The following is a 25,843-nucleotide window of genomic DNA, read 5'->3' as shown; positions in this document are numbered from 1 at the left end:
ACTCAATGCTCTGATTTATAAAGGCCAGCATACCAAAAGCTTTCTTCATCACCCTGTCCACATGAGATTCCACCTTCAGGGAACTATGCACCATTATTCCTAGATCACTCTGTTCTACTGAATTACTCAATGCCCTACCATTTACCATGCATGTCCTATTTTGATTAGTCCTTTTTATTTTCATTTTTAGAATCATTTTATTGGTACATAATCTTCTACAGCTATAAAATGATACAAAACTTCAACAAATTAATATGTATACAATTAATAAAGCTGAAGAGAAAAAAAGCTGGTCATAATATATGAAAATGAAAAAAAAAATTATATATAAAGAAAAGAAAGAAAAAAAAGAGAACCCCAACTAACTAAGAAAAAACCCAACTGACTACAAAAAAAGGGGGAAAAATCCATTGGGTATCAACCCCCGGAGCAATACGTCTTACCATCATCTATATATATATATATATATATATATAAAGAAAAAGAATCATCAACTGCCAATTCATGTTTATATAGAATAAGATTGGAAGCAAACCATATAAAATAATCCAAATTATATTATTATATATTATATTATATTATAGATAATATTTGGCAAAAGAGCCCCATCTTCTCTCAAAATCGAATCGGGGATCAAAAGTTCTACTTCTAATTTTTTCCAAAATGAGACATAACATTACTTGAGAAAACCTTCCAATTAATGTAGGGACAGAGGTATCTTTCCATTTTAATAAAATAGCCCTTCTTGCCAATAATATAACAAATGCAATTACATGTTGATCTGAAGATGAAATACCCTGAATATGATGCGGAACTATTCCAAATAGAACAGTCAGTCTATTAGGTTGTAAATTAATTTTCAGAGCTTTAGAAATTGTAGAAAATAATGATTTCCAAAATGATTTTAATGAAGAACATGACCAGAACATATGTGACAAAGTTGTCACTTCAGTTTTACACCTATTGCAGTAGTTGTCTATACTAGGAAATATTTTAGATAGTCTCTCCTTTGTTAAATAATAATAGTGAACAATTTAAAACGGACTTAAACAGTGACTGGCACATATAGAAGAAGAATTTATCTTTTTCAAAACTTGCAACCAATCTTTATTAACAAAGGTCATATTAAGTTCTCTGTCCCAGTCTTGTTTAATCATTAGTGAGAGGTTCTCTTTTTGTAGTAAAAATAAATTATAAATTCTACCAATGGAACCTCTCACTAAAGGATTCAATTTCAAAATGGTATCCAACAAGTCAGATTCTTGCAAATATGGAAACTTAAATAAATACTGTTGTGAAGATGTCTAACCTGAAGATATTGCAGAAAGGGTGTATGAATAAGAGAATATTTGTTAATTAACTCTTCAAAAATCATCAATCGACCATCACAAAATAAATTTGTAGAAGAGCAAATTTGTAGAAGAACATTTTTCTCCATAGGAGAAAAATGGGATCGGTTATTGAAGGTTTAAATAAAAAGTTTCGATATAAAGAACCAGATAATTTAAGTTGTTCAAAATTTTAAAAATTGCGAAACTGAAACCAAATCCATAAGGACTGTTTAATAACAGGGTAAAGATTTAAATTTGGAATTTTAGAGAGCTGTAAGGGTAATGGAGCTCCTAATATTGAGGTTAAATGAAATTGTTTAACAGCTTTTAATTCCAAATCAACCCAAACTGGTTTTTGGCTCTTGTTGAGCCAATATAGCCAAAAACATAATTGTCAGATATTAGCAGCCAATAATACAGTCTTAAATTAGGAAGTGCAAGTCTCCCATCTTTTTTAGATTTTTTGTAAATGATACTTATTAATTCTTGGTCTCTTATTGTTCCAAATAAAGGACGAAATAAGAGAGTCAGTTTGATCAAAAAAGTTTTTTGTTAAGAAGATAGGTATATTTTGGAAAATATTTAAAAATCTAGGTAAAATCATCATTTTCACAGCATGGATACGTCCTATTAAAGAGAGAGTAAGTGGATTCCATCTAGAAAATAGTTGTTTCATGGAGTCCATTAAAGGAATTATATTAGCTTTATAAAGATTTTTATATTTTTTAGTAATTATAGTACCGAAATATTTAAAAGAATTAACTATTCTAAATGGAGTATCACTATATATAAAAACAGGGGCATTTAATGGAAACAATTCGATTTTATTCAATTTAAGTTTATATCCTGAAAATTTACCAAAATATTTAGTGTTTCCAAAAGATTAGGAATTGATTCCTCAGGATTCGAAATAAAAACCAAAAGATCATCTGCATAAAGAGAAACCTTATGTATGGTTCCATTCATAGAAATACCGTGAATATTTTTAGCTTCACGTAGTGTTATGGCCAAAGGCTCCAATACAAGATTAAATAATAAAGAGCTTAATGGACATCCCTGTCTAGTACCACGTGAAAGTAAAAAAAAGAGGACCTGAAATTATTAGTAATAACAGTGGCAATAGGATTCTTATAAACCATTTGAATCCACCTATTGAAATTATTACCAAAACCAAATTTTTCTAGTACTTTAAACAAATATGGCCACTCAACTCTATCAAGTGCCTTTTCTGTGTCGAGAGAGATAACAAATTGGGGTTGTTTAGTTAATGATGAATATATAATATTCATCAATCTCTGAACATTGGAGAAAGAGTAACAGCCTTTAATAAAGCCCATTTGGTCCATAGAGATGATTTTAGTTAAAAGATTTTCCAAGCGGTTAGCCATTATCTTAAAGAGAATTTTTGCATCCATATTTAATAGCAAAATAGGCCAATATGATGAACATTCAATAGGACCTTTATCTTTCTTAAGGATTAAGGAAATAGAAGCTTCATAAAAAGAAGGTAAACTACCCTTCTCAAAGGATTCATGAAATATTTCCAAAAGATACGGAGAAAGTAATCTTTCAAATTTTTTGTAAAATCCCACCGAATAACCATCAAGTCCAGGAGCTTTGCCTGATTGCATTAACAGAATAGCTTTCTGAACTTCATGCTCAGTAATTGGAGCATCAAGCATCTGTTGATCTTCAACAGAAATTTGAGGAAATTTAATCTTATGTAAAAAAGCCTTCATTTTGAAGGAATCTGCAGGAAATTGAGATCTATAAAGATCAGAATAAAAATCTCAAAAAATACTATTGATGTCTTCATGGTTACTTGCTATATCTCCATTACTTTTACAAATCTTTAAAATTTGTCTTTTAACTCTAGCTGATCTTAATTGGGAAGCTAAGAGCTTATTATTTTTATCCCCAAAAATATAAAACCGAGTTTTCAATTTATGCAAATATCCTTCAATAGGATATGTTAATAATAAATTATATTGCGATTGTAATTCTACTCTTCTTTTAAATGAAACAACATTTGGAGAAGTTGCGTTGATGTTATCTAATTCTTTAATTTGTTTAGAGATTTTATCTAATCCCATTCTTGTTTGTTTCTTCAGTTTAGCTATATACAAAATAATCTGATGATATAAATAGGCTTTTAATGTATCCCAGATTACTAACTTTGAGATGTTTCCTGTATTATTAAAGAGAAAAAACTCATTTATCTGAGTTTCAATAAACTCAACAAATTCTGAACTTTGTAACAAATATTCTGGAAAACGCCAAAATGATCTGGTAGAAGCAACATCTTTCAGTTCAAATATTAGGTTTAAAGGAGCATGATCAGAGACAACAATTGCATCATACATTTCTGAACATTAAATAGAAGTTGACGATCGACTATAAAATAGTTGATTCTTGAATATTTATTATGAACATGTGAGAAAAAAGAGTATTCTCTGTCACAAGGATGCATATGCCTCCAGATTTCAATTAAGCCATAATCAATTAAAAATGAATTAATAAGTGATGCAGAACAATTAGGGAGTTGATGTTTGGATGATGACTTACCCATTAAAGGATTTAATCAAGTATTAAAATCACCACCCATTGATAACATATATTCATTTAAATCAGGTAATAAAGCAAAGACAGCTTTAAAAAATGAGGGATCATCAACATTTGGTCTATAAATATTAACCAAAACCGATTTCCTATTATAAATTATTCCTTTAACAATCAAACATCTACCATTAGTATCGGCTATAATATCCTCCTGATTAAAAGGGATATTGGAATCAATAAAAATAGAAACACCTCTAATTTTACTCTGAGAGTTTGCATGAAACTGAGGATCCTTCCAAAATTAAAAAAATTGATTTTTATCACATAACCTGATATGTGTCTCTTGAGCAAAGATTATATCAGGTTGGAATCAGTTAATAATTTTAAATGTTTTCTTATGCTTAATAGAATGGTTCCAACCACGGACGTTCCAACCACGGACATTCCAACTTAAAACATTTAACTGTTTAGATATCATCATGAGACTTTGTACCTAAAAAGAATAGTTAGACGCATGTCAGGATAAGGTAGTTGAAAATGGCAGAGATAAACAACAATAATTATTACTATTTGTGTATGCTCCGGGATTCCATAATGGGGATATAAAAAGGAAGAAAAAGAAAAAAACCCACCCGAACTATGAAGCCTGGAAATAAGTCAATATCAATCTACGCAAGCCCCAAAGAAAGCATAGAAAGCGAATATAAACTCCACCTATCTAAATAAAAAATGAAAATGAAAGAAGTGATCTCTGTCTCCCTCTACCAAACATAAAACTTGTTACAGTCGACATATAACTCAATATAAGTAAGTTGGAAGGAACAGTTTTTTTTTGTAAAACAAAACCACCTTCAATTTTGAGAGTAACCTTCATAATATTAGATAAGGGAAGAAAAACACATCCAGAACAATTCTTGAAATATTTGCACAAAAGAAAAACAATCACCATCTTTAAATAATTACTTAAGAGGTCTTTGGAAAAGCATATAGAACAAAAAAAAAACAGTTCATTTAAATGCTGCAGAAAAAAAATTCTAGATGGTTCAAAATTATCTACAGTTTTTCAACAGTTCTCCCGCTATGTCTTCTGAGGTTAAAACCATCCAAACCAGTCTTTTTCAGAGAAAAAATACATTTTCAGGTAAGGACTTTCTATAACCATCAAATCTTCCAATTTCATCACTCCTTACGTCGCAAGACAATTGAACAGTTGTAAATCATTCAAACTTCAGGCTTCAGACTCGTCAGGCAAAGAGTTAATAAAAACGCAATGCTTTGGCTGGGTCATCAAAAGTACGAGCCCCAGAATTTTTGACAAAATGCCTTAATTTAGCTGGATATTGAAGCGATATTGAGCTTTTTTTTGGTAAGCTAAACGCATGGCTGAGGCGAATCCAGCACGCTTCTTAACAATTTTGCCTGGAAAATCTTCAAAAAAGCGAATCTCCGAACTTTGAAATTGAAACAACCTTTGTTTTCTTGCAAGCTTAATAATGCAGTCTTTGTCTCTAAAATGAAGAAAACGCACAACAATATGCCTGTTTTTACCTTGGTCCAAAAAATTTAAAGCACCGATTCTGTGCGCCATTTCAGTCTCCGAGGGTTGCAAACAAGCCTCCGGAAATAGAGACTGAAACATTTTAGCAAAATAATCCAGTGTGTCGGCAGATTCTGATTTTACTTTTAATACAACAATTAGGCTATTATTCTGATGCGACCGAGCTTCCAGATCGACGATTGGTTGTTGAGCCTTTTCCAAACGAGAAGAAAGTTCAGTTGCATTTTGACTAACTTCTTTAAGTTCAAGGCTCGATTCGTCTTACCAAAATGTAGCATCTCACACTTATCAGCATTAAACTCCATCTGCCATCTTTCAGGCCACTCTTCTAACTGGCCTAAATCTCTTTGCAAGCTTTGAAAACCTACTTCATTATCCACAACGCCACCTACCTTAGTCTCATCGGCATACTTACTAATCCAATTTACCACCCCATCATCCAGATCATTTATGTATATGACAAACAACATTGGACCCAGTACAGATCTCTGAGGCACACCACTAGTCACCGGCCTCCAACCAGACAAACAGTTATCCACCACTACTCTCTGGCATCTCCCATCCAGCCACTGTTCAATCCATTTTATTACTTCAATATTAATACCTAACGATTGAACCTTCCTAACTAACCTTCCGTGTGGAACCTTGTCAAATGCCTTACTGAAGTCCATATAGACAACATCCACTGCTTTACCCTCGTAACTTTCCTAGTAACCTCTTCAAAAAATTCAATAAGATTTGTCAAACATGACCTTCCACGCACAAATCCATGTTAACTGTTCCTAATCAGACCCTGTCTATCCAGATAATTATATATACCATCTCTAAGAATACTTTCCATTAATTTACCCACCACTGACATCAAAATTTACAGGCCTATAATTGCTAGGTTTACTCTTAGAACACTTTTTAAACAATGGAACCACATGAGCAATACGGCAATCCTCCGGCACCATCCCCATCTCTAATGACATTTGAAATATTTCTGTCAGAGCCCATGCTATTTCTACAGTAACTTCCTTCAAGGTCCTAGGGAATATCCTGTCAAGACCCGAAGACTTATCCACTTTTATATTCCTTAAAAGCGCCAGTACTTCTTCTTCTTTAATCATCATAGTTTCCATAACTACCCTACTTGTTTCCCTTACCTTACACAATTCAATATCCTTCTCCTTAGTGAATACCGAAGAAAAGAAATTGTTCAAAATCTCCCCCATCTCTTTTGGCTCCACACATAGCTGTCCACTCTGATTCTCTAAGAGACCAATTTTATCCCTCACTATCTTTTTGCTATTAATATATAGAAATCCTTCAGATTTATTTTCTCCTTACTTGCCAAAGCAACCTCATATCTTCTTTTAGCTTTTCTAATTTCTTTCTTAAGATTCTTTTTACATTCTTTACATTCTTCGAGCACCTCATTTACTCCATGCAGTCTATATTTATTGTAGATCTCTCTCTTTTTCCGAAACAAGTTTCCAATATCCCTTGGAAACCATTAACCTTTCCTTTCAACCGAACAGGAACATAAAGCTTCTGTACCCTCAAAATTTCACCTTTAAATGACCTCCATTTCTCTATTACATCCTTCCCATAAAACAAGTTGTCCCAATCCACTCTTGTAAATCCTTTCACATCTTCTCAAAGTTAGCCTTTCTGCAATCAGAAATCTCTACCCTGGGTCTAGTCTTAACCTTCTCCATGATTATATTGTTTCTGAGTTTCTGGAGGTTAGTAAATGAGGTAGGATCTCTTTTAAACCTATTGAATATTGAAAGACGTAGATGTGGAGAGGATGTTTCCAATAGTGGGGAGTCTAGGACCAGAGGCCACAGCCTCAGAATAATTAGACATCCATTTAGAATAGAGTTGAGAGTAATTTCGTTAGCCAGAGGGTGGTGAATCTGTGGAATTCATTGCCACAGGCTGTTCTTGGGTCTAAGTCATTGAGCATACTTAACATGGAGGTTGATAGGCTCTTTATTCGTCAGGGTGTCAAAGCTTCATGGGGCGAAGGCAGACGGATGTGGTTGAGAGAGATAATACATCAGCTGTGATGGAATGGCGGAGCAGACTGAATGGGCCCACTGGCCTGATTCTGTTCCTATGCCTAATGATCTAATGCATTTTTCAGCACATTATTTCATCTGGTGCAGACCCTGCTGCAAGCTGTGATTGCCTTCATTCTAGCAGAAGTACTATACAAATGTGGTTACCTTGACTATGAATCAAAATCTACCTCAGTTTTGATGTAACATCAGTGTATGTGCAAGAAGTTCGAGTGGAAATTGTGAAACTTAGAAATTATAATGATGCTTATTCACTCTGGTTTCAGGGAAATGCAAGCGGAGGGTGCGAGGCAGAGGCACCCTTCTGGAGGAATTGGTGCCAAGGAAATGGTGGTTGGTCTGGAAGGAGTGGAACTGGGTGCAAATGGCAAGGTGAGTTTTAGTGCCTGTGGATCCGAGGAGATCTATGGCTTTTGTATCTGACTGCAGCAACTTTAAAGATAAGCATATTTGCTTAGTAACACACAAAGTTTTGGAACATAGGGGTTAATATGATGCTATGACTGCTCAGGGCTTTGGAGTTTAGAGTTCAATTCCAACTGTGTGTGTGTGTGTGTGTGTGTGTGTGTGTGTGTGTGTGTGTGTGTGTGTGTGTGTTCAGGTGCTCCGGTTTCCTCCCACAGTCTAAAGACATACTCCCTAGTTGTCAAGTCGGAGTTCTTGTTCTTCCTTGAACATGTGCAGCTTCCCCACTTGAAAGGGATTGAATACGCTTACCTGAAGGTTTTTAACCGGATTCCACTCAATGACCAAACAAATTTTCCTTTTTTTCTCTCCCCTTTTATTTTTCACAAGTGCGGCAGTTTAATAGTTCTGTTAGTTCCATTAGTCATTAGTCATAAGTCAGTCATTAGGCTAGTCATAAGTCATTAGTCATAAGGCATAAGTTATTAGGTTAGTCATAAGGTGAAAAAACTGGCTGCCTCTCGGACTTTGTAGACGAATTCGGCCCTGCACCTCCGTTTCTCTAATGGACCGTTATGGCCTCTGACTGTTATGGTTTCAAACCGGGCGAACTCTCTTGAAGGTTTGCAAGCTCTTCTTAAGCCTCGCGCTGTTTTGAATAAGTGCCTTCGTTCAATGATCCCGGTGGCGGAGTTAACCCAAATGCAGTGACAGCAGAGCTCTTTTCCTTGAAACAGTCTCAAGGTATTTAAAGTTCGGCATCTTACCGCAGATTCCAGCGCTGCTCCCTGACTGCTGCGGGGTCTGCCCAAATGTTCCAGGCAGTAGGTTCCGTCTGGTCTATCGGTGTTCTTACTTTTAATTCTTGCTCTTACTTTTAAATTTTATTTTCTTTTGCCTCCAGGTCCCAATACTTTCTAGAAACTCAAGTTTGACTTGACACTAGTAGATTAGTTGGTCATTGTAAGTTGTCGTGTGATTAGGTTCGGGTTATATGGGTGAGCTGTTGGGCTGTGCAGCTCAGTGGGCCAGAAGGGCCTGCCCTACGATGCATCTCTATGTAAATAATTTAAAATATAGGCAGGGGAATAAATAACTGAGACCCTTCATCAGGACTGGAAAGGAAGGGGGAGGATGCCTGAACAAGAAGGAGGACAAGCTAGAAGGTGGGTGGGGAAGAGGGGGTGAGTGAAGGAGAAGCTGGGAGGTGATAGATGGAAAAGGTAAAATGCTGAAGAAGAAGGAATCTGATAGGAGAGGAGATTGAAATAAGGGAGAAAGGGAAGGAAGAGGGACACCAGGAGAGGAGATGGGCAGGGTAAAAGGAAACCCTGAGTGAGGAATTCACCTGCTGTCACCAATCACCTTCCAGCTTGTACTCCTTCCCTCCCCCACCTTATTCTGGCTCGTTCCCCCTTCCTTTCCAGTTCTGATGAAGGGTCTCGGTCCAAAACGTCAACTGTATATTACGCTTCATAGATGTTGCTTGACCTGCTGAGTGCCTCCAGCAGTTTTACTTTGTGTGTTACTCTGGATTTCCTTGTGTTGAAGCATATTCAATAAGCTTGATTGATGTGGGCACAACGTCATTGACCGAAGGATCCATAAGATCATAAGACTATAAGACATAGGAGCAGAATGATGCCTTACAGCCAATCAAGTCCGCTCTGCCATTCCATCATGGCTGATCCCAGATCCCACTTAACACCATACACACTGTAGAACCTATAGAGAAGGTGCAGGGGAGACTCACCTGGATGGTGCCTTATGAGAGGAGTTTGCGCGAGCTAGGGCTTTTCTCGTTGGAACAAATGAGGAAGAGGGGTGACTTGATAGAAATGTGCAATATTATAAGAGACATAAAATATTCAAAGTTCAAAGCTGATTTTATTATCAGAATACATAATACATACATACAGAATACATATATACATACACCATGTACAACCCTGAGACTTCTTTTCTTGCATGCATTCTCAACAAATATATAGAATAGTAACTATAACACGACCAGTGAAAGGTTAAGTAGACTGCAGGAGACAACTGCAAATGCAAACATAAATAAATAGCAAAATATAACTAGAATATAAAATACCACGATAAAGCGTCCTTAAAGCGTCCCACCAAAAAACCAAGAAGTAGGCAGATGGGTGACGGTCCAGAGAGGCAGGGGGAGCAGGCAGAGAGAGCAGAGCACCCCTGTGGCCATTCCCATTAACAATAAGTATACCGTACTGGATACTGTTGATGGAGATGACCTACCAGGAATGAGTTGTAGTGGTCCTGTCTCTAGCACAGAGGTTGAACCCTCAACTAGAAAGGGGAGGAGGGAAGAGAAGAGAGCGATAGTTTTAGGGGACTCTATAGTTAGGGGGGCAGATAGGAGATTTTGTGGGGCAGATCGGGAGTCTCGGATGGTATGTTGCCTCCCTGGTGCCAGGGTCCGGGACAGCTCAGATCGGGTGCAGGCTATTCTTGAGAGTGAGGGCATGAACCCAGATGTAGTGGTCCATGTAGGGACCAATGATGTAGGTAAGGTGAGTGAGGGGGTCCTGCTTAGAGAGTTCAGGGAGTTAGGAGTGAAGCTGAAAGGCAGGACCTCCAGGGTGACAATCTCGGGATTGCTACCTGTGCCACGTGCGAGTGAGGCGAAGAATAGAATGATTATGCACATTAATACGAGGCTGAGAGCATGGTGCAGGAAGGAAGGGTTCAGGTTTTTGGATAATTGGTCTTTGTTCCAGGGACATTGGGATCTGTTTCGAAGGGATGGTCTACATCTGAACCGGAGGGGTACTAACATTCTTGCAGGAATGTTTGCCAGTGCTGCTCGGGGGGGTTTAAACTAGATGTGCAGGGGGCAGGGATCCAGATCCAGAGGGTTGGTCAGAAGGTGCATGGGGTTAAATGTGTACAAGGTTTGGGTGATCTTGAGAAGGTCATCAAAATTCAGGGTGCAATTTGCCCGATGAAGTTCAAGGAGCTGGGTTAGGTACAGTAGACAGTGCTTTAAGCAAAGAGAGGAGGAATGGGCTAAGAATTCTATACTTCAATGCGCGTAGTGTCAGAAATAAGACAGATGAGCTTGAAGCTCAGATAAAAATGGGGAACTACAATATTGTTGGGATAACGGAGACATGGCTGCAAGGGGATCAGGCCTGGGAATTGAGTGTACCAGGGTATACGTGCTATCGTAGAGACAGAAATATGGGAAGAGGGGGTGGGGTGGCCCTGTTGGTGAGGAATGAGATTCAGTCCTTAGCAAGAGGTGACTTGGGAACAGGGGAAGTAGAGTCTGTGTGGATTGAGCTGAGGAACAGTAAGGGTAAAAAGACCCTAATGGGTGTTGTGTACAGGCCCCCAAACAGTAGCGTGGATATTGGGTACAAGTTGATTAGGGAGTTAACATTGGCATGTGCTAAAGGCAATGCAGTCGTTATGGGAGATTTCAACATGCAGGTGAACTGGGAGAATCAGGTAGGTGCTGGACCCCAGGATAGGGAGTTTGTGGAGTGTCTAAGGGATGTATTTTTGGAACAGCTTGTGCTTGAGCCAACCAGGAACGAGGCTATTTTGGACTTGGTGATGTGTAATGAACAGGAATTGATAAGTGATCTTGAAGTAAAGGAGCTATTAGGAAGTAGTGATCATAACATGATAAGTTTTTTTCTACAATTTGAGAGGGATAGGGGCAGATCAGAGGTGTCAGTGTTGCAATTAAATAAAGGAGACTACGGAGCCATGAGGGATGAGCTGGCCAAAGTTAAATGGGCGGATGCCCTGGCAGGAAAGACAGTGGTCAGCAGTGGCAGATATTCTTGGGCATAATACAAAAGATGCAAATGCAGTTCATTCCATTGAGAAGGAAGGATTCAAAGAGGGGGAAGGGGCCACAGTGGTTGACAAAGGAAGTCAGAGATTGTATAGCATTAAAGAAAAAGAAGTATGACAGGGCTAAGATGAGTGGGAATACAGATGATTGGGAAAGTTTTAAGGAACAGCAGATCTTAACTAAAAAAGCAATACGGAGAGAAAAAATCAGGTATGAGCTCAGTCTAGCCAGGAATATAAAAGGGGATAGCAAACGCTTTTTTAGCTATGTGAAGAGAAAGAAGATAGTTAAGAACAATGTTGGCCCCTTGAAGAATGAATTGGGAGAAATTGTTATGGGAAACAGGGAAATGGCAACAGAATTTAATGCATACTTTCGATCTGTCTTCACCAGGGAGGACACAAGCAATCTCCCAGATTTATGGATGGGCCAGGGTCATAAGATATCAGAGGAATTGAGACAGATTGACATTAGGAAAGAAACTGTGATGAGTAGACTGGTAGGACTGAAGGCTAATAAATCCCCGGGTCCAGATGGTCTGCATCCGAGGGTTCTAAAAGAGGTGGCTCAGGAAATTGCGGATGCATTGGTAATCATTTTCCAATGTTCCTTAGATTCAGGATCAGTTCCTGAAGATTGGAGAGTGGCTAATGTTGTCCCACTTTTCAAGAAGGGAGGGAAGGAGAAAACGGAGAACTATCGCCCTGTTAGCCTAACGTCAGTCGTGGGGAAGATGCTTGAGTCCATTATTAAGGACGAAATAGTGGTACATCTAGATGGCAGAAATAGGATTAGGCCGAGCCAGCATGGATTTACCAAGGGCAAATCATGCTTGACTAATCTGTTGGAGTTTTTTGAGGGTGTAACAAGGATGTTAGACGAGAGTAAGCCAGTAGATGTTGTGTACCTAGATTTTCAGAAGGCATTCGATAAGGTGCCACATAGGAGATTGGTGAGTAAAATTAGAGCTCATGGCATTGGGGGCAGGGTTTCAACATGGATAGAAAACTGGTTGCAAAGGGTGGCAGTGAATGGGTGTTTCTCAGACTGGCTGGAGGTGACTAGTGGGGTACCACAGGGCTCTGTATTGGGACCACAGCTCTTTACGATTTATGTCAATGATTTAGATGAGGGCATTGAAAACTATATCAGCAAATTTGCTGACGATACTAAACTGGGTGGCAGTGTGACATGCGAAGAGGACGTTAGGAGAATACAGGGAGACTTGGATAGGCTGAGTGAGTGGGCAGATACTTGGCAGATGTCATTCAATGTGAATAAATGTGAAGTTATCCACTTTGGAAGCAGGAACAAGAGGGCAGAGTATTGTCTGAACGGTGTCGAGTTAGGTAAGGGAGAAATGCAAAGAGACCTAGGAGTCCTAGTTCACCAGTCAATGAAGGTGAATGAGCAAGTGCAACAGGCAGTGAAGAGGGCAAATGGAATGTTGGCCTTTGTTACAAGGGGAATTGAATACAAGAGCAAGGATGTTCTTTTGCATTTGTACAGGGCCCTGGTGAGCCCACACCTGGAATATTGTGTACAGTTTTGGTCTCCAGGTTTAAGGAAGGACATTCTGGCAATTGAGGAAGTGCAGCGTAGATTCACTAGGTTGATTCCAGGGATGGCAGGGCTGTCTTACGCAGAGAAATTGGAGAGATTGGGCTTGTACTCGCTGGAATTGAGGAGATTGAGAGGTGATCTGATTGAAACGTTTAAGATAATTAAAGGATTTGATAGGATTGAGGCAGGAAATATGTTCCAGATGTTGGGAGAGTCCAGTACCAGAGGGCATGGATTGAGAATAAGAGGTCAGTTATTTAAAACAGAGTTGAGGAAGAGCTTCTTCTCCCAGAGAGTTGTGGAGGTGTGGAATGCACTGCCTTGGAAGACGGTGGAGGCCAATTCTCTGGATGCTTTCAAGAAGGAGCTGGATAGATATCTGATGGATAGGGGAATCAAGGGATATGGGGACAAGGCAGGGACTGGGTATTGATAGTGAATGATCAGCCATGATCTCAGAATGGCGGTGCAGACTCGAGGGGCCGAATGGTCTACTTCTGCACCTATTGTCTATTGTCTATTGTCTAAAGTGTGATCATTGGTTGTGGGAACATCTCAATGGATGGGCAAGTGAATGCAGTTCTCCCTTTTGTTCAAGCGCCTGTTGAACAAAACAATAAGGGGTAGTAACTGTTCTTGAACCTGGTGGTGCAAGACCTCAGGCACTTGTACCTTCTACCTGATGGCAACAGTGAGAAGAGAGCATGGCCTGGGTGGTGGGGATCTCTGATGATGGATGCTGCTTTCCTATGACTGTGTTTCATGTAGATGTGCTCAGTGATTGGGAGGGCCAAATCCAGTACCTTTTGCAGGCTTTTCTGTTGTGTAGGAATTGGTATTTCCATGCCTGGCCATGAAGCCACCAATCAATACACTCTCTACTAAACATCTATAGAAGTGTGTCAAAGTTTTTGATGTCATGCCGAAACTCCACAGACTCCTAAGGAAGTAGAGGAGCTGCCATGATTTCTTTACAATTATATTTATGGGCTGTGTCTAGAAAAGGTCCTCTGAGATAGTAACACCCAGGAATTTAAAGTTGCTCACCCTCTCCACCACTGATGGGGACTGGTTCATAGACCTCCAGTTTCCCTCTCCTGAAGTATATGATCTTGTTCTTACTAACATTGAGTGAGAGGTTGTTGTTATGACACCACTCAGTGAAATGTTCAGTATCCCTCCTGTATGCCTACTCATCACCGCCTTTGATACGGCCCACAACAATGGTGTCATCAGCAAACTTGAATATGGTGTTGGAGCTGTGCTTAGCCACACAGTCGTAAGTGCAAAGTAAGTAGAGCAGGGGGCTGAGTACACATCTCTGTTGCACATTTGTGCTAATGGAGATGATGGAGGAGATGTTGTTGACAAGAATTGTTGGGGAGTGGGAACCAAACTAAAGAGACTGGGGAATAATGGCTCACAAATAGAGAAAGCTTGTAGACAGTGTGCGAGGGATGTTAGGCAGGTAATACAGAAGGGATGCGCTCAGACCAATGGTTTGAGATGTGTCTATTTTAACGCAAGGAGCGTTCTGAACAAAGTGGATGAGCTCAGAGCGTGGATCAGTACTTGGAGATATGATATGGTGGCCATTACAGAGACTTGCATGGCTCAGGGACAGGAATGGCTACTTCAAGTGCTAGGTTTTAGTTGTTTCAGAAGGTTCAGGGAGGGAGACAAAAGAGGTGGGGGCATGGCACTGTTGATCAGAGATAGTGTCACAGCTGCAGAAAAGGTGGATGTCATGGACAGATTGTCTACAGAGTCTCTGGGGGTGCAGGTTAGGAACAGGAAGGGATCAATAACTTTACTGGGTGTTTTTTATAGGCTGCCTAATAGTAACAGGGGTATTGAGGAGCAGATAGGGAAACAGATCCTGGAAAGGTGTAATAATAGCAGAGTTGTCGTGGTGGGAGATTTTAATTTCCCAAATATCGATTGGCATCTCCCTAGAGCAAAAGGTTTAGATGGGGTGGAGTTTGTTAGGTGTGTTCAGGAAGGTTTCTTGACACAATATGTAGATAAGCCTACAAAAAGAGAGACTGTACTTGATTTGGTACTGGGAAATGAACCTGGTCAAGTGTCAGATCTCTCAATGGGAGAGCATTTTGGAGATAGTGATCATATTCTATCTCCTTTACAATAGCATTGGAGAGAGATAGGAACAGACAAGTTAGAAAAGCGTTTAATAAGGGGAAATATGAGGCTATCAGGCAAGAAATTGGAAGCTTAAATTGGGAACAGATGTTCTCAGGGAAAGGTACGGAAGAAATGTGGCAAATGTTCAGGGGATATTTGCGTGGAGTTCTGTATAGGTAATTTCCAATGAGACAGGGAAGATATAGTAGGGTGCTAGAACTGTGGAGTACAAAGGCTGTAGTAAATCTAGTCAAGAAAAAAAGAAAAGCTTATGAAATGTTCAGAGAGCTAGGTAATGTTAGAGATCTAGAAGATTATAAGGCGAACAGGAAGGAGCAAAAGAAGGAAATTAGGAGAGCCAGATGGGGCCATGAGAAGGCCTTGGCGAGCAGGATTAAGGAAAATCCCAAGGCATTCTACAAGTATGTGAAGAGCAAGAGGATAAGATGTGAAAGAATAGGACCTATCAAGTGTGACAGTGTATGGAACTGGAGGAAATAGCAGAGGTACTTAATGAATACTTTACTTCAGTATTCACTATGGAAAAGGATCTTGTTGATTGTAGCGATGACTTTCAGCAGACTGGAAAGCTTGAGCATGTAGATATTAAGAAAGAGGATGTGCTGGAGCTTTAGGAAAGCATCAAGTTGGATAAGTAACTGGGACAGGACGAGATGTACTCCAGGCTACTGTGGAAGGCAAGGGAGGAGATTGCTGAGCCTCTGGCGATGATCTTTGCATCATCAATGGGGATGGGAGAGGTTCCGGAGGATTGGAGGGTTGCGGATGTTGTTCCCTTATTCAAGAAAGAGAGTAGACATAGCCCAGCAAGTTATAGACCAGTGAGTCCGACCTCAGTGGTTGGTAGGTTGATGGAGAAGATCTGGAGAGGCAGGATTTATGAACATTTGGAGAGGTATAATATGATTAGGAGTAGTCAACATGGCTTTGTCAAGGGCAGGGTGTGCCCTTAACTTTGTGGGCCAAAGGGCCTGTATTGTGTTGTATGTTTTCTATGTTTCTATGAAATGACTGGGGTCTTGAAGTGAGGAAATCCGGGATCCTATTGCATAAGGAGGCATTGAGGCCAAGGTCTTGGAGCTTATTGATTAGTTTTGAGGGGATGATGATATTAATGCCAAGCTGTAATCATCCTGATGAGCATCCTGATGTGTACATCTTTGCTGTCCAGATGTTCAATGGACAGAGTAGACAGCGAGCAACTTTGTCCTTGGGCAAAAAGGGCTAATACATGGGAGCATAATTTGAACGTGAATGGAGGAAAGTGTTGGTGTGATGTCAGAGGTAGGTTTTTTACGCAAAGAGCGGTGGGTGCATGTAGCAACCTGCCTGGGGTGCTGGTAGAGGCAGATACATTAGGGGTATTTCAGAGACTCTTTGATTGGGTGATAGTAAAATGGAGGGTTATCTGGGAGGGAAGGGTTTGATTGATGTGTGAGTATTTAAGAGGTTGACACAACATTCTGGACTAAAGGGCCTGTACTGTGCTGTGATGTTCAGTGTTCTATGAAGTAATCCATGGTACAACTGGCCTTTAAACCCTGAAACATCTCAAGGTAGTTTACAGCCCATGGCTGGCTTGTAACTGCAGTTGTTTTGTGGGCAGACACATCAGTTAAATTGTTCAATGTGAAGCTTCCACAAATGGTAACAAAAGGAATGACGTTTTAGTCTCTTCATTTTTGTTGGCTGAGGAACGCATACCGAACAGATTAAGGTGAGGCATTGTCTTCAGTTATCTTGCCTAGACCAGGGTGCCTAATAATAGATTCACATGGCATAAACAGAGCTTTCAGGTCAACATGACTGTCAATTCTCTGAAAGACTAATCCAGTTAATCACAGTTCCTCCATGGTAATGCACTTTCTCCTGTTCGAATCCAGCTCTAATACCCTTTGATTGTTATTATTTAATCTACTCCCATTTTCAGCCATTGCACTCAATGACAGAAGATATGTCACTCAGACCCAGCAAGGAATTAACACACACAAAATCCAAGACCTGGGTCTTGACCAGAAATGTCAACTGCTTATTCATTTGTCTAGATGTTGATCGGAAGTTGATAGTTTCCTGATTGGTCAGGACATCAAAGGATATGGCGAAAAGGTAGGTATAAGGGATTGAGTGGGATCCAGGATCGGTCATGATGGAATTGTGGAGCAGCTTCGATGGGCTGAATGGTCTTATGGTCAAATGCACCTGCTGAGTTCCTTCAGCATTTTGTGTGTGTTGCTTTGAATTTCCAGCACCTGCAAACTTCTTCATGTATAGGAGCAGAATTAGGCCACTTGGCCCATCGAGTCTGCTCCACCATTCCATCGATTTAGTATCCCTCTCAATACCATTCTCCTGCCTTCTCCCTATAACTATTGAGGCCCTGACTAACCAAGGACCTGCCAACCTCAAGACACTGTATTTACCCTTATTCTTCTCTTAAGGAAAGGTGGAGGTGTGTGTGTTTCATGATAAACCTGTGATACTCTGGTGTGGTGTTATTGTTGGACTTGTGCTCCCCTGACATGGAACAGCTCATGGTCAAATGCTACCCATTTTGTTTACCTAAGGAGTTCTCCTCCATAATCCTGACCACAGTTTACTTACCACCAGCAGTTGAATATAATCAACCACTTAAGATGCTGCATGCCAGCGTCCCCAAACAAGAAACGATCCACGCTGATGCATTTCAAATCATAGTCAGACACTAACTAGGCTTGTTTGAAGAAAACTCTGCCCAGTTACCATCAGCATATAACCTGTAGCACCAGAGGTCCCAACATATGAGACCACTAAGGTGAGGAGTGCCTACTATTCTGTGAGCAGACCCAATTTTGGTGAATCTGATCCCTTGGCTGGCCTCCCACTTGCATCCAGGCAGAGGCTAAAGAGCAAAGCTCTAGAGGTGATCACAACAAAGAAGTGTTTGCAGGAGGCAGAGGGATGGCTATGGGATTGCTTCAGGTTGATAAATTGTGCCATGTTCAAGGACTAATCTGTGGATCTGAATGAGTATTCCATGGCTGTCATGGACTTTATTAAAATAGTTGTAGACAAGTTTATCCCCAGAAGTCATTCAGAATCTTCCCCAGCATGAAGTCCTGGATAAACAATGAGATCTGCAATCTGCTGAGGGCCAGATAAGTTTTCAAGTCTGGTGACCAAGGAAATTCAAAGGGGGCCAGGTATGACTAATGTTACTATAGTCATGGGGGATTTCAACTTGCAGGTAGATTGGGGTGCTGGATCCCAAGAGGGAGATTTTCTAGAATGCCTATGTGATAGCTTTTTTGAGCAGCTTGTGGTTGAGCCCACTAGCAAATAGATCATAAGAAATAGGAGCAGGAGTCGGCCATCTGGCCCGTTGACCCTGTTCCACTATTCTATAAGATCATGGCTGATCTGACCAGGGACTCATCTCCACCTACCTGCCTTTTCCCCCAAACCCTTAATTCCCCTACTATGCAAAAAATCTATTTAATCTTGTCTTAAACATATTCACTGAAGTAGCCTCCACTGCCTTATTGGGCAGACAATTCCACAGATTCGCCACTCTCTGGGAAAAGCAGTTCTCCCTCAGCTCTATCCTAAATCTACTCCCCCAAATCTTGAGGCTGTGTACCCTAGTTCTAGTCTCACTTGCCAGTGGAAGCAACTTCCCTGCCTCTATCTTATCTATCCTTTTCATAATTTTGCATGTTTCTTTAAGATTTCTCATTCTTCTGAATTCCAGCGAGTACAGTCCCAGGCGACTCAATCTCTCCTTGTAGTCTAACCCCTTCATCTCTGGAATCAACCTGGTGAACCTCCTCTGCACGGCCTCCAAAGCCAGTCTATCCTTCCTCAAGTAAGGAGACCAGAACTGCACACAGTACTCCAGGTGCGGCCTCACCAGTACCCTGTACAGTTGCAGTATTTCCTCCCTGCTGCAATAAAGGCCAACATCCCATTTGCTTTCTTGATAGTCTACTGTACCTGCAAACCAAACTTTTGTGATTCATGCACAAGCACTCCCAAGTCCTTCTAAACAGCAGTATGCTGCAATTTTTTACCTTTTAAATAATAATCTGATCTTCTATTTTTCCTTCTAAGTTGGATGACCTCGCATTTACCAACATTGTATTCCATTTGCCAGACCCTTGCCCACTTAACCTATCTATATCTCTCTGCAGACTCTCCGTGCCTTCTACACAATTTACTTTTCCACTCAATTTATTGTCATCAGCAAACTTAGATACACTACACTCAGTCCCCTCTTCCAGGTTGTTAATGTATATCGTGAACAGTTCCGGGCCCAGCACCGACCCCAGTGGCACACCACTCATCACTGATTGCCAACCAGTGAAACCCAGTAAATCCCAACTCTCCAGTTTCTATTAGTTAACCAATCCCCTATCCATCCTAATACATCGCCCCCAACTCGATGCTTCCTTATCTCATGGACAAGTGTTTTATGCGGCACCTTATTGAACGCCTATTCCGCTATTCTGGATTGTGTGTTGTGCAATGAACCAAAATTGATTAGAGAGCTAAAGGTAAATAACGTGTTACAGTGGAATAAAGAACAGAGATGAAGAGGAATTTCTTTAGTCAGGGAGTGGTGAATATTTGGAATCCTTTGCCACAGGAGACAGATGTTGATAGTATCTTGATTGTTCAGGTCATGAAGGGATATGGGGAGAAAGAAGGAGGTTGGGACTGAGAGAAAATTGGATCAATCATGATGAAATAGCAGAGCAGACTCAGTGGCCTAACTGGCCTAATTCTGCTCAGATATCTTATGGTCTCATAAAGGGAATTACAGAGGCATGAGAGAGGAGCTGGCCTGAATTGATAGGAAAAGAACACTGGCAGGGATGAAGGCAGAGCAGCAATGGCTGGAATTTCTGGAAGCAATTCAGAAGACAGAATATATATACATCCCAAAGAGGAAGAAGTATTCTAAAGGCAAGATGACACAACCATGGCTAACAAGAGACTCAGTGGAGTTTGTTAGGTGTGTGCAGGAAGGGTTCTTGACACAATATGTAGATAAGCCAACAAGAGGAGAGGCTGTACTTGATTTGGTATTGGGAAATGAACCTGGTCAGGTGTCATATCTCTTAGTGGGAGAGCTTTTTGGAGATAGTGATCATATTCTATCTCCTTTACAATAGCATTGGAGAGAGATAGGAACAGACAAGTTAGAAAAGCGTTTAATAAGGGGAAATATGAGGCTATCAAGCAAGAAATTGGAAGCTTAAATTAGAAACAGGTATTCTCAGGGAAAAGTACAGAAGAAATGTAGCAAATGTTCAGGGGATATTTGTGTGAAGTTCTGCATAGGTACATTCCAATGAGACGGAAGTTATGGTAGGGTACAAGAACCATGGTGTACAAAGGCTGTAGTAAATCTAGTCAAGGAAAAAAAAAGCTTATGAAATGTTCAGAGAGCTAGGTAATGTTAGAGATCTAGAAGATTATAAGGCTAACAGGAAGGAGCAAAAGAAGGAAATTAGGAGAGCCAGAAGGGGCCATGAGAAGGACTTAGCGGGCAGGATTAAGGCAAGCCTCAAGGCATTATACAGGTATGTGAAGAGCAAGAGGATAAGACGTGAAAGAATAGGACCTATCAAGTGCGACAGTGGGAAAGTGTATGAAACTGAAGAAAATAGCAGAGGTACTTAATGAATAACTTACTTCAGTATTCACTATGGAAAAGGAGCTTGGTGATTGTAGTGATGACTTGCAGCAAACTGAAAAGCTTGAGCATGTAGATATTACAAAAGAGGAAGTTCTGGAGCTTTTGGAAAGCATCAAGTTGGATAAGTCGCTGGGACTGGACAAGATGTGCTCCAGGCTTCTGTGGGAGGCAAGTGAGGAGATTGCTGAGCCTCTGGCAGTGATCTTTACACCATCAATAGGGAACAGGAGAGGTTCTGGAGGATTGGAGGGTTGCAGATATTGTTCCTATATTCAAGAAAGGGAGTAGAGATAGCCCAGGAAATTATAGACCAGTGAGTCTTACCTCAGTGGTTGGTAGGTTGATGGAGAAGATCCTGAGAGGCAGGATTTATGAACATTTGGAGAGATATATGATTAGGAATAGTCAGTATGGCTTTGTCAAGGACAGGTCCTGCCTTACGAGCCTGACTGAATTTTTTGAGAATGTGACTAAACACGTTCATGAAGGTAGAGCAATAGATGTAGTGTATATGGATTTCCGCAGGGCATTTGATAAGGTACCCCATGCCATATTGAGAAACTAAGGAGTCATGAGATCCAAGGGGACATTGCTTTGTGGATCCAGAACTGGCTTGCCCACAGAAGTGATTGTAGACGGGTCCTATTCTGGATGGTGTTCGGTCACCTGTGGTGTGCCTCACGGTTCTGTTCTGGGACCCTTACTCTTCGTGATTTTTATAAATGACCTAGATGAGGAAGTGGAGGGATGGGTTAGTAAGTTTGCTTATGACACAAAGGTTAGAGATGTTGTGTATAGTGTGGAGGGCTGTCAGAGGTTACAGCAGGACATTGATAGGATGCAAAACTGGGCTGAGAAGTGGCAGATGGTGTTCAACCCAGATAAGTGTGAAGTGGTTCATTTTGGTAGGTCAAATAGAATGGCAGGATATAGTATTAATGGTAAGACTGTTGACAGTGTGGAGGATCAGAGAGATCTTGGGGTCCAAGTCCACAGGACACTCAAATCAGCTGCACAGGTTGACTCTGTGGTTAAGAAGGCGTATGGTGTATTGGCCTTCATCAATCGTGGAATTGAATTTAGAGCCGAGAAGTAATGTTGCAGCTATATAGGACCCTGGCCAGACCCCACCTGGAGTACTGTGCTCATTACTGGTCGCCCCACTACAGGAAGGATGTGGAAGCCATAGAAAGGGTGCAGAGGAGATTTACAAGGATGTTGCTTGGATTGGGGAGCATGCCTTATGAGAGTAGGTTGAGTGAACTCGGCCTTTTCTCCTTGGAGTGACAGAGGATGAGAGGTGACCTGATAGAGGTGTATAAGATGATGAGAGGCATTGATCGTGTGGATAGTTGGAAGCTTTTTCCCAGGGCTAAACTGGTTGCCACAAGGGGACACAGATTTAATGTGCTGGGGAGTAGGTACCGAGGAGATGTCAAGGTTAAGTTTTTTACTCAGAGAGTGGTGAGTGCGTGGAATGGGCTGCCGGCGATGGTGGTGGAGGCAGATACGATAGGGTCTTTTAAGAGGCTTTAGGATAGGTACATGGAGCTTAGAAAAATAGAGAGCTATGGGTTATCCTAGAAATGTCTAATGTAAGGACATGTTTGGCACAGCCTTGTGGGCTGAAGGGCCTGTATTGTGCTGTAGGTTTTCTATGTTTCAAATTTAAGATAAAGAGAGAACATATAATAGAGCAACAAATTAGTGGGAAGTTGGAGGATTGGGTGCTTTTAAAAATCCAGTAGTACAGAACTAAAAATGTCATTGAGAAAGATGAAATATGAAAGTAAGCTCACCAATAGTAATACAGAGCATACCTAATGTTTCTTCAGATACATAAAGTGTAAAAGAGAGTTGACAATGGATATTGGAACACTGGAAAACGATGCTGGAGAGCTAGTAATGGGGGACAAGGATATGTTGGATGAACTGAATAAGTATTTTGCATCAGTGTTCACTGTGAAAGTCACTAGCAATATGCTGGATGTTCCAGGTGTCAGGAGTCCTGAATTGTGTGAAGTTATCATTACTAGGGAGAAGTTTCTTGGGAAACTGAAAGGTCTGAAAGTAGTTAAGTCACCTGGACTAGATGGTGTACACCAAAGGGTTCTGAAAAAGTTGGCAGAGGAGATTAGTGATTATATTTCAAGAATCACTAGATTCTGGAGTTGTTCCAGAATACTGGAAATTGTATATGTCAGTCCACTCTTCAAGAAGAGAGAGAGGCTGGGGAAAGGAAACTATAGGCCAGTTAGTTTGACCTCAGTGGTTGGGAAGATGTTCGAGTCAATTGTTAAGGATGTGGTTTCAGAATATTTGGAGGCACATGATAAACTAGGTGGAAGTGCAGATAGTTCTGAGGAAATAGAAAGACTACAGAAGGACTTAGACAGATCTGGAGAATGGATAAAGAAGTGGCAGATGGAATACAGCATCGGGAAGTATATGATCAAGCACTTTGATAGAAGAAAAGAAAATGTTGACAAATTTCTAAATGGAGAGAAAACACAAAAATCTGAGCTGTAAAGGGACTTGAGACGCAGGATTCCCTGAAAGTTAGCGTACAGATTGAGGCAAATGTAATGTTAGCATTCATTTTAAGAGGACTAGAATATAAAATCAGAGATGTAATATTGAGACTTTATAGAGTACTGGTGAAGCCTCACTTGGACTATTGTAAGCAGCTTTGGGCCCTTTATCTTAGACTGGAGAGGGTTCAAAGGAAGTGCACAAAAATGATTCCAGGATTGAATGGTTTGTCATATGAAGAGCATTTGATGTTACTGGGCCTGTATTCCCTAGAATTCAGAAGAATAAGGGATGATCTAATTGAAACCTATCAAATGGTGAAGTGCCTCGTTAGAGTGTTTGTGGGGAGGATGTTTCCTGTGGTGGGAGAGTCTAAGACCAGAGGACACAGCCTCAGAATAGAGGGGCATCCTTTTAGAATGGAGATAAGGAGGAATTTAGCCAGAGAGTGGTGAATCTGTGGAGTTCTTTGCTACAGGCAGCTGTGGAGGCCAAGTCTTTATGTATACTTAAGGCTGATAGAAGTTGATAGATTTTTGATAGGTCAGGTCATGAAGGGATACGGGGGTGGGGGGGGGGGTGGCTGAGAGGTAAAGTGGATCAGCCATGATGAAATGGTGGAGCAGACTCGATGGTCCAAATGGCCTAATTCTGTTCTTACATTTTGTATTCTGTGGTGTTATGATCTCTGGAAAGTCATCTCATGGGGAAAATGGCATTTCTGAACTAAACTTGAGTCAACAAAGGATGAAAGACTGTTGTAGCAGGGCTTGAATACTATCACCTTTTATGAAGCTACACTGGCGACAGCAGGAGTTCTCTTCCAGATGAGCTGCATGCTTTTTGTGCTCACTTTGATCATCTAAACGTGGAGGAACCATCACAAACTCCCACAGCCCCCTATGACCATAAGATATAAGAGCTGAATTAGGCCATTTGGCCCATTAAGTCTGTTCTGCCATTTCATCATGGCTGATGCAATTTTCCTCTCAACCCCAAGCTCCTGCCTTCTCCCCTTATCCTATTGTGCCCTGACCAATCAAGAATCTATCAACTACTGCCTTATGTATACATAAAGACTTGGTCTCCACTGCTGTCTGGCAAAGTATGCCACAGATTCACCACTCTTTGGCTAAAGATATAATATATATCTCAGAGGCCGATGCAGAACCCAGGAAGCACGCACGCCCCAGGTGGGGTAGCTAACCAAGTACTAAAGAACTGTGCTGACCAACTGGCCTTCACTGAGATCATTAACCTCTCACTTTGCTGATCTGAGGTACCCAACTACTTCAATTATACCGGTGCTTAAGAAGAACATAGTAATCTGCCTCAATGACTGTCATGATGAAGTGCTTTGAGAGGCTGGCGATGAGACATATCCACTCCTGACTGTGAAGTGATTTGAATCGGCTTCAATTTGCTTACTGGAGCTACTTCAATCAATCCCAAAACATCTGGGCAGCAAAGATGCATACATCAGCATGCTCTTCATCAGCTGCAACTCGGCATTAAGTACCATCAAAACTATACAATAAGCTTCAAGAGCAACGCACAGAAAATTCTGGAGGAACTCAGCAGGCCTGGCAGGGTCTATGGAAAAGAGCACAGTCGATGTTTTGGGCTGAAACCACAGGTGAAGTGTTCCCTCACCTGGAAGGCCTGTTTGGTGCCCTGAATAGTAGTGAGGGAGGAGGTGTAGGAGCAGGTGTAGCACTTGTCCCACTTGAAAGGATAAATGCCAGGAGGGAGACCAGTGGGGAGGGACGAATGGAAACACCTCTTTCCATCCCCCCCCCACCCACTTCCTGCTTTCCATAAGGATCACTCCCTACATGACTCACTTTTCCATTCGTCCTTCTCCACTGATCTCCATCCTGGCTCTTATCCTTGCAAGTGGAACAAGTGCTTCACCTGCCCTTACACCTCCTCCCTCACTACCATTCAGGGCCCCAAACAGTCCTTCCAGGTGAGGCGACACTTCACCTGTGAGTCGGCTGGTGTGGTTATTTACTGTGTCTGGTGCTCCCGGTGTGGCCTCCTGTATATCGGTGAGACCTGACATAGATTGGGAGACCACCGCTGAGCACCTACGCTCCATCTGCCAGAAAAAACAGGATCTCCTAGAGGCCACACACTTTAATTCCACGTCCC

The 25,843-nt window shown here is 41.0% G+C and overlaps 1 protein-coding gene across 3 annotated transcripts in view; it reads left to right on the top strand.

Moving 5' to 3' along the window:
* Nucleotides 1-25,843, top strand: part of cables1 (Cdk5 and Abl enzyme substrate 1) — a 205,404-nt gene that overhangs the window by 136,392 nt on the left and 43,169 nt on the right. For all 3 annotated transcript variants that reach the window (XM_059985261.1, XM_059985267.1, XM_059985273.1), the window contains one exon: nucleotides 7,784-7,889. In XM_059985261.1, coding sequence (XP_059841244.1) covers nucleotides 7,784-7,889 — 106 coding nt within the window. The remainder of the gene's footprint in view (nucleotides 1-7,783; nucleotides 7,890-25,843) is intronic.

Source organism: Hypanus sabinus, chromosome 1 (genome assembly GCF_030144855.1).
Source record: "Hypanus sabinus isolate sHypSab1 chromosome 1, sHypSab1.hap1, whole genome shotgun sequence".
Lineage (NCBI taxonomy): Eukaryota > Metazoa > Chordata > Chondrichthyes > Myliobatiformes > Dasyatidae > Hypanus > Hypanus sabinus.
This window is presented reverse-complemented; position numbering and strand designations above follow the sequence as displayed.